The sequence below is a fragment of the Acanthopagrus latus genome, chromosome 8 (assembly GCF_904848185.1).
Source record: "Acanthopagrus latus isolate v.2019 chromosome 8, fAcaLat1.1, whole genome shotgun sequence".
NCBI classification, from domain to species: domain Eukaryota; kingdom Metazoa; phylum Chordata; class Actinopteri; order Spariformes; family Sparidae; genus Acanthopagrus; species Acanthopagrus latus.
In genome coordinates this window covers 17,738,778-17,748,347 of record NC_051046.1, presented here as the reverse complement: position 1 = coordinate 17,748,347, position 9,570 = coordinate 17,738,778, and the positions used below count along the sequence as shown (strand labels likewise).

Here is a 9,570-nt window from a genome sequence, read left to right as displayed (position 1 = left end):
AGCCTGCTACCTTGAGCCTTATGAAGAACCCGTTGCAACCTAAAATGTATTCCAAGGACCTTTGGAACTTCCATATGGATCATATACAGTTTTCAGCAGAACTCCCCCCCCCAAAGACCCAAGGAACATCATCTGGCACCGCCACAATGTTGACAGTTCAAGTAGCTCTTAAACCTCCTTCTGAAAACTCTCCAGAACCGACAGGACATCCCAAACAACCTCTGATTTTGACAAAGGCAATGACCCAAGTTCCCATTCCTCATATTAAGAGTAATGTTCTAGTTTCTACACTGTAGCACTAGCTGCAATCCTCTTTTTTATTTTTATGTTTGACTGCTCAAGAATGAATTAAAGTAACTTCATCTTGTGATCCTGATGCAGCAGAGGGGAAATCTGATAATTTCAAATAAGAACTGAGGAGGTAGTTGTGGATGAGAGCAGTTTCACTATTATGTCCATATTTTGCCTTTTAAACTCCTCCTTTTTTGAAGCCCGTTCTAGGGGAATGTGAAGGCAAGTAGTCACAGCTTCACTCACTGCAGTCTGTCATTTATAGACATACCAGCCGGTCTGGGGAGCGTGATGCAATTTGTGTGTGCTAGTGTGTGAATGAAAGAGAGCACTGTCATCCAGAATAACTGAGTTAGCTGATGCATTCTCGAGTTCTGCACAGTGTTTGGCTGTGGTGTTTACTGCCATTCAGCTGTGCATCCACGGATACACGTCCTCATACAGACCAGCATAATAACTGTTATCAGATATGATGGTAAATGCATGACCGTCTGCCTACACTTTGGCATACAATAAATGCTTTCTATGGACTAATTTGTTTTAAACTTTAATAGTCTCTCTTGTTAAAATCTTTTATTGTATGGATCTAACCTTTTTACTTATTTCCTATTCCTGATGTTTATCTTCATAGAGCTGGTTTAAGTTAATTTTTTTTTAAGCTTGAAACATCGCCTTTCTTTTAAATGTAAGGACATGTGTTTTGATCAGAGTCTTTGTTTAAATTATGTGTGTGTGATATTGTTTGAAAATGACAATAATGATTAATGAAAGAGTAAAAATCAGCCATCTGGGAGTTAAGATCACATCTCTGTGTCTCATAAGGAAGAGTGTCAGAGAGTTAGTAATATTGACAAAGTTCAAACAATTATTGAATTACTGTATGACAGATTGCATTGTTCCACTGGGTTTTTCTTTCTGTTGTGGTTTAACTGATGATTTTCACCTGTCAGATAATTGATTTCATACATTTTATAAAACCAGTTCACCCAGTCCAGCAGTATCTTTGAGTAGAAGATTAGATGATACACAAAACTCTCCCTGGTTGAGAGCAAAGCAGTGCTTTTTGGTGAAGTCTCTCCTAGCATTCATTAATGTGATCTGCCAGTAGGGGTCTCCCTATATCTTGAAAATAAGGTCTAACACTCTGTCAAGATTTAGATCTTAGATCTCAGATTCAGATTTTAGATCTCCAATTAACTTTAACCCTCTGAACCCCACAACATGCTGAAGGATTGGAAGACATGTTTCTGTTTCCCATTATTACACCATATATAACAGCCAGAAACAGTAAATGTAGAAATTATTGTCTGATTTTCACATATCAGAATCGTGTTGAATGAATCATGTGTGGTGAGCGCTTACATTCAGAAAAATCACTTTATTCTACGTGTCTCAGTCAAGACCAAAACTGATCTGTCTGCATGAACCACATCCTAAATTCATTAAATTACATAACAACATTTTATTAATTTTATCCAGTCTGGGTAACACTTCTGGGCATGTTGTAAATGAAGTATGAATTAATTTTTGACTAACTTTGAAGAGATTATCAAAGAAATTCAACCTTCTTCTTTTCTTTTTGTTATGATTTGTGGTAATACAACTGAGTTATGCTGATGCTTCTCTTTACTCTTTAAATGTGCTGAATGATGTAGTCCAAAGTGTTGACCTGAAAGAAAAAGCAAGAGATACAGCTGATTGATTTCTTTTCTTGTATTCCTCTTGATGCAGTGTGTAAAAGTTGGTAGAAAATTATTATCTTAAATATTTGCTTCTCTGGACCTCTAATGACTAGCTGATACATTAGAAACCAAGTATGAGGGCTTGTTTTATCCTTCGTGAAGAAAAAAAAAAACTCTGTTACATCAAGCCTGTTCTTTATCATGCATATAAATATGTGTTTGCTTTGCTGTAAAGGAACATACATAGGAAAGAGATATGTAAGAAAAAAAACATGAAAAATACTTTTGTTAATATGGGCATGTGCTTATATCTAAGTGTTTCGCAATACGCTATATGCAGTTTTACCTTCTTGCATTTGCCCACACTTAGATTCTTTAGCTGGTAGACAGTAACTTGCCCATCGCTGTCCCCTACCAAGATACAGTCTGTCCCTGTGGTAAACAACAGGGATGTGAGCTTCACTCCAGATGCAGCACGGTGTACAATCGTTGGCGCCAGACTAAAAGGAGAGGTTTGTGTTTAGTGAACACAGGATTATTTCTGGCTCATGTTCCAGAGACAGACATTAATCTGACTCACATGTTTGAATCCAGGTCCCAGATCTCCACTTGTCCTCCAATAATGGCGGCAAATATTTCAGGCCAATTTGGGGACCAGCTGACGGTTTTCACGACCTCCTGGGTGGATGTGAAGCTAAACACAGGGGTGAAGTGGTTCTGCTTCCACAAGTGGATCTGATCTGAGGAGCAGCTCAGGAACACATCAGAACTAAATGGAGACCATTTGATGTGGTTCACAGGACACTGAGAGAGAGCAAGATGTGATATGTGGTGAATACACTGCAATAACTAACAATTCAACGCCATATTTAAAACATTTTATTACACAGATGAAACTGTGGTATCACTGAAGTTAACACAAGGAAATGTTTGTTTTGGGTCGTTGTATTGGAGTTGTGCTGACTTTTGCCAAATGTGCATTTACACATTTTCATAATTCAATGTTTTATCCATAAAAACTTACAAGGTCTTTCTGGTAAGTGTCCAGGACATTCTGACTATTGGAGAGGGAGCACTTGTGGATGAGGCCCTCAGATGTGCCTACCAGATAGATACAGGAATCCTGCAGGATAATGAGCAATCAGACATATGACAGACAGACATATGTTTTATAATTCAAAGAAACATACAACCTGAGAAGCTCATTGTAAAACATTTAACATTTTAGTCTGAGGACTAGGATCAGTTAAAACGAGCTTAGGATTAATTTGATTTCTGTGGTCAACTTACTGTTGGATGTATGTCCAGACAAAGACCTCGGGTCAATACTAACAAAAAACACTCTGTCTTTGTCTTGGCTCCGGCAGCCTTCTTCTTCTTCTTCTTAGTGTGCTGATTGGATTTTAGTTCCATCAGGTCTACAGGTATACATACATTATTATTACTGTGTTAAAGCACTGCTATACAGGGTTCATATGTCAATAATTTAAAGAAATATTGACAACATAAACCAAATTAAATGGTATTTTGTGTTGCCAAGTGCCTTTAAAGTAAAAAAGTGGCAAAAACAAAACAAAAACAACATACTTTGTTCACTGGACATTGAAATTCTTTGGATAGTTAATGATATAAAATGAAGTCTAGCTGATGATTAGTTTTATTCCTGTTGTTTAAACTCAAAGCTCACAATTTGCTACTGAATAACAGAAAATAAAAATGGTGTTGTGACGAAAATGTTTTCATAATGATTGTGTCAATAAATAACAATGTTGCTGTTTACTCTTAAATCTACGATGTGCATTGTTTAAGAGATTTATTAATCATATGTGTCAAGGCTGAGCAATTAAAAAAAATTTCAATTATGATTTTGACAAGTAAATCAAGATAAAAGAACTGTGTCACATTCCATTTCAAGATCATACTCTCATTTTGTTGCCCCCCTAAAAGCCCAAACTCACTTAGCCATTCCTGTTTAATTCAACTCACTGCAGTCAACTGAGACACCATTTGCAAAAACATAGTAAAGCCAGCAACAACTTGATTTTTTTTTTGTAACCTAATTTGCATTCCAATATCCAAACTGTCCAATAAATTACATTACAATACACTACCTCTGCAGTCAAGATCATTGTTATGGAGGGACCACCTGGTAATCCTGCCATCTGCTGACACAGAGATGAGAGCCTCTGCACCGCCCTCTCTCAGAAATAACGTATCTTCTTTGATCCAGTTGACGTGCCACACTGGATGCAGGTGCCTTTCAGAGCACTTACTACCAAACAAAAATATTAGACAAGCTATCAGAAAAATGGGTTTTGTCCATTTGTTTATTTCTCTGCTCCACCATCAACACACACGCAGACAGTCCTCACCTGCTGTCGGTGATACATGCGTTGTTGTTTGGTCTCTGGACATTGTAGATGGCTATAGTGCCGTTGTACATCCCCACAGCCAGCTGGCTAGGGTTGATGGCCGAGAAGTCCAGCGATGTGACCCAACTATCACAATGGAAGACACGCTCTGGCCACTGCACAGGGAGACACATTTAGAATCACCATCACTCCCAAAAGAATTTGTAAATAGCACAATCTGCCTCTCATTCACTCATACTCACCAATAGAGGCAGTAAGCTACCAAAGAAAACACTTGCCAGATTATTACAGTATTTGAGTTGAAATAAGGCACTGTAAGATGATGTATTAAAGGAAATAAAGGGCAAAAAAGTGTATAATTATACCATAGGGTTTTTGAGGGACCAGCAGCAGATCAGACTTGGTTTGTAGTTGCTTGGATCACAGTCACTATAGGCTACTGCCAGGATATCCTAACAGAGAGTACAGAGCACAAACGAAGAGGATGAATTGGGACACATTTGACCTGTACAGTACAAGAAACATTCTAGTATGGACTATTAAGACTAGAACTAAATAAAAGCAACTGTTAAATTTTAAATTCCCATTGTTATTCTGAGTGGTATCAAGGGCAACTTGTATAAATTTATTTGACTATTTTTTAGCTGCTTTTAAACAACTGCAGCTTGTTTACTGTACATGTAGTCACTCTGGTCCTTGTTTTTTGGCATGCGTTACCGAATTAATCTTGTTCCATGCCATGCTGGTAATTTTGCGTCCTTTGGTGAGCTCGCAACTGAAAGCCCAGAGATATTCCAGAGTTGGAGATGAGCTCTTCTCACCCTCCTCGCTCTGCTCCTCAGTCCCAGGCTTCACTATGTTGTCAGGGTCTTCAGCAACCAACATTACCACACTGTTAACAGCATTTCTTCAAATACACGTCAGAACTGAAGCAAAAAGTTGGAGTGGAAGAAGGAAGGTCAAAGCTTACCTTCTAGCATGGGCAGCTGTCTATAAGCAGCTAGCTTGGGTTGAAATATCTTTCCCGCAATGATCCTCTCCATTACAAATAAGCTGTGTTGGAACGACTCTGATAATATGAGCTGTGGGTCAGGCTCAGTATTTAAACTGCTCCCACACATTTCCAGTTCATATTGTGAGCCTCTGGTACTGTCTGAGGAAATTAAATATGATGAAATGATACATGTCTGATATTAAAAAACAGCAAAAATGGCTTAATTTCTCACTATATACTAAGTATCTAATATACTGTAATGCTATGAGTGGCTTTAGAACAGACACAATTGTTTATTCCTAGAACTCTTCAGTCCGAGGCACTCGCTGAAACAAAGGACTGAACATATGTACCATAATGTTTACCCAGGTACTGTTACCTGTGTAGCTGCTGCTGCTGCTCCCGCTCTTCTCTCCACTCTCTTGGCCCTTGCAGGTGCCCACAGTGCTCTCTGTATAGTCATCCTTGTCAGTGTCAGGGCTTTTATTTTGATCGCAGAAGGAATCATAGATGTCCCAGCTAGTAGCAATCATGCCTGTGGACATGAGAACATTTCAACTGTAACTGTCCAAAATCCTGCACCAAAATATTGATTCTATCTGGATACAAAACCTTGATGAAGTGTGATACAACTATCTGAACTTTGAAAGCTAGCTAATATCTGAACTGATAATTGATTATGGCATGATTTTTTAGGTGTTGATTTCACTTTAACATTATCCTGCGACATCAGCTAGAAAACAATGTCAGAAAACTAAGGTGCTGTCTTCAGAGACTTAAGTTTGGACTTTGACATAACACACATTTGACACATTTGCTTTCAACCAGTGCTTTACTGCTCAGGCTTAGATGTGTTTGAAAATTGATGTGGCTTTCTTGCCTGACAAAACTTGAGCTCCATTGAGTAAAGCTAAACAAAAAAATTATAATTATTGTTATTTATGAATGTGAACATCCCTGTTACTACATAAAAAAATAAAGATAATGCAAGGAGCGTAATTAAGTCTTTAAACCTTTATCCTTCTTGGCGATTTTGTCACTCTGGGTGTGTTTGTCTTTTGGTGCTCCACTGAATGTCTGTGCTGATTCTTCAAAATAGTTATCATTGCCTATTCTGTTCTTGCAAAGCTCAGCATATTGATTGTTTTTCTCTCTGTAAAACATGAAAATGTCAACAGCTCGTTACCAGTGAAGATGCAATTCTTATCTTGCCTAATATTAAAGAAAACCAACAAGCAGGGGGATTCACTCACTTAATAGCTCCTGCATCATCAGCATCCTCTGTCACGAAGATGCTTGATGGTATGTCTAGCAGTGAAATGGTATCTGTCTCGGTGAGGCAGATTTCTGCCACCTCATCCAACATCACTTCCGTCAAAGTTTGTTCAATGATGTCTCTTTCCTTCAGTACCTCTGGCAGTGGACAAATCACAGAAAGAATATATACATGCTACTATATATAGATTTGACAATCACCAAGAGGAACCAGTATAAGTTATAAACAATTTGACAATATGTATTTTTTAAAAAGAGAATATTAACCACATGGAGCCGGGGGGTTGATTGGTATGTCCAGTTTCTTAGAACTATCCTCAGACTCATTGGTCAGTGATGCTATGGCAGACAGGTTGGATGGTAGACTGCTCCCTACAAATGAACTGCAAAACAATGTCACTACTGAGAAAGAGTACATTTTTGTGCTAAGAAAGCTATGTTTGTATATGTCCATGTTTTATGCTACAGAAGGCAAGTTCTGAAGAACTGAGGCTGAGAGCACATTGCTGGTGGTAAAAAGTGGAATAATGCCAATAACGTATGAATGAAATCTTACAGTTGAAAAGCTAATGCTATACTGAATTGGTTGCTTTAAGATATTTTAAGTGGCATCTGAAGAGTATGAAGACTTATAGTCTTAAAGTCTCTTACAGACTAATAGTGACAATAACAGATTCAAAATATACAAAAGCTGTGAGCCAAACTACAATGCTGACTTGAATTTGTCCAAATTTAGATTTTATCAAAATCAGCACAAAATTTATTGGATTATAATGTTTTAAAAATAAAATGTGGCCTATTTTAGTAAAGTAAATTGTTGCTTTACTTCCTCCAAATCAGCTGGGGAATATGGTACTTAATCCCTGGTACCTGGAAGAGTGCACAGTAAAGCTCGAGGTGGATTTCATGTGGTCTGATCCTGAGCTGAAAAAGGTTTCACCCAGAAAGAATCTGCCTGCTGAGGATGGCATAATTCCCAGCTCTGCTTGAAACATGGCCAGAGGAGTGATTTCTTTGCCATCACTGCCCAACATCTGCAAAGATGAGATCCACAGCCAGAATGAGTTCAACATTTACTTTATGATTTACTTCACATTACAACTAAGTCTAAATTCTAACATTCTGTTTGGATTGTGTTGTTGATCTCAAACTCTTAATGCTTTTAATTCACATATACAGAGATATTATTTCTTACATTAGCATTCTTAATATTCTGTCTTTCCTTATCAATTTCCTTTGGGTAGAATTTAATATACATAGATTTACTGAAACAAATAGCAAACAAGAAAAAGACAGCAAAAGCATCCCCATATTATAAAACACTGTTTGGTAAGTCTGCTGAACAATCTTAATCTGTTGAGAACAGGCCTCTGTTTTCTGTCTCTGATTGATAATCATCAGAGAGTATCTCTGCAACTACATGGTCTATTTGAATAATCAAGGTACCATAATAAAAGGAACACTTGCAATATATTTGTTCAGATGTGTAAGTGTAAGTATAAGTGTCACGGGGTCCGAGCAAATGAATTTGGCACACAGCATAAATGACAGATTTTTAAAAAAAAATAAAAATCCCTGAGGAATAATGCAGCTGCAGCTCCAAATCTCTAGCAAACCACAGCATAACATCTGAACATTACCTTTACCAACTTTTATGCTAATAAAATGTATCAGCACAAAATTAGAAGGGTTTTAGTGCTGATTAATCAGGCAGAATCTCAAAAATATGCCACTTTGGCACATTACAGTATCATCTGTGCCATCTAAAATTCATCAGATACCAAACAATATATTCATTTGTATGTTAACATCGGGCTTATCAGTTTGCCACTAACTAGTTAATTTAATTTTGCTTACTTTGACATTTTTTGTTTCTAACATAATTCTTTGTATAATTCATTCTTACTTATTTGTTGACTTGAGGGTTGAAAAATGACTCTATGTTTGAAAAAGTGGGTACCAACATTAACTACAATACTACTACTGTGACAGACAAAGATACATTTAAGAATACATTTAGACAGTGGTAGAAAGAAACTAAATACATTTACTTGAGTACTGTTTAGAGGTTTAAGGTTAGAGTAAAATTATGAGGTGCTCATAATTTACTATAAACATTTCCATACACCATTGCAGTTAGGGACAGCTATTACTTTGCAGATTCACATTATTTAGACAAAATATGAACAAGCAAATAATTACGTTCATAGACTGAGCTTGTCAGTGGTATACAAAGCCGCTAAATCTGCCCCAAAGGCAATTTATAATGCTCACACTCTCACACATGATGCATTGATAGTTATAGTCCAAAAATAAAGGATGCACTACATTACTCTGAAATAGGTCATGGGTCTGCATGAGTACTCTTTCACTCAAGTAAAACTGAATGCAGGACTAAGAGAATTTCTACTTAGTGGTATTGCTTTCAATACAAATAGTCTACAATATATACCCGAGCTGTCTTTCTGGGAGTCCGATTGTGGCCTCTCTCCAGACGCTTGACTATGCTGTTTCTGCCACCAACCAAGATGGAGCTTGGAACTCCTGATACTGAATTATTTATTGATCGAGGAGATCTGGGAGCCAGGAAAATAAAACATCAACATAAAAGATTACAACATACATTACAGTGACAAACGGTAACGTTATGTTTCTCATCAGCCAACGTTAAAGCTGTTAGCGCTACGTTAGCAAGCCGACAAACGTTGACGTTAGCTGTGATAAAAACTAAACTTACGAGCTATTAAGGACCCCGGTAGTTTTCTTCTTTTGTTTCACGGGGGCACACATCTTTGTGCTCTGCATGTCCGCCTTACAGTACATGAAGCAGGTCTGTGTATTTCATTAACTTACTCGGAGTATATTTTGCTAATACAGCTAACTTAAAGTTCCTTATTTTTAAGGATGAAGAATCTCTGAACGGCTCTAAACGACCTTTGCCCCCTGGTTGCCATGG

At 37.5% G+C, this 9,570-nt stretch overlaps 1 protein-coding gene across 1 annotated transcript; it reads right to left on the bottom strand.

Annotated features, from left to right (window-relative positions):
* Positions 1-1,729: 1,729 nt before the first annotated feature.
* On the bottom strand, positions 1,730-9,567 carry LOC119024320 (dynein intermediate chain 4, axonemal-like). Its single transcript, XM_037106993.1, has 17 exons — positions 9,352-9,567; positions 9,067-9,190; positions 7,485-7,648; positions 6,882-6,997; positions 6,593-6,752; positions 6,353-6,492; positions 5,719-5,874; positions 5,316-5,498; positions 5,063-5,214; positions 4,711-4,797; positions 4,346-4,500; positions 4,085-4,245; positions 3,264-3,391; positions 2,998-3,096; positions 2,554-2,777; positions 2,320-2,473; positions 1,730-1,960 (listed from the first exon to the last, which is right to left on the bottom strand). Exons 1-17 carry the CDS (start codon positions 9,435-9,437, stop codon positions 1,925-1,927), a joined length of 2,325 nt encoding a protein of 774 aa, XP_036962888.1. The 5' UTR covers positions 9,438-9,567; the 3' UTR covers positions 1,730-1,924.
* Between the last annotated feature and the right edge of the window lie 3 nt (positions 9,568-9,570).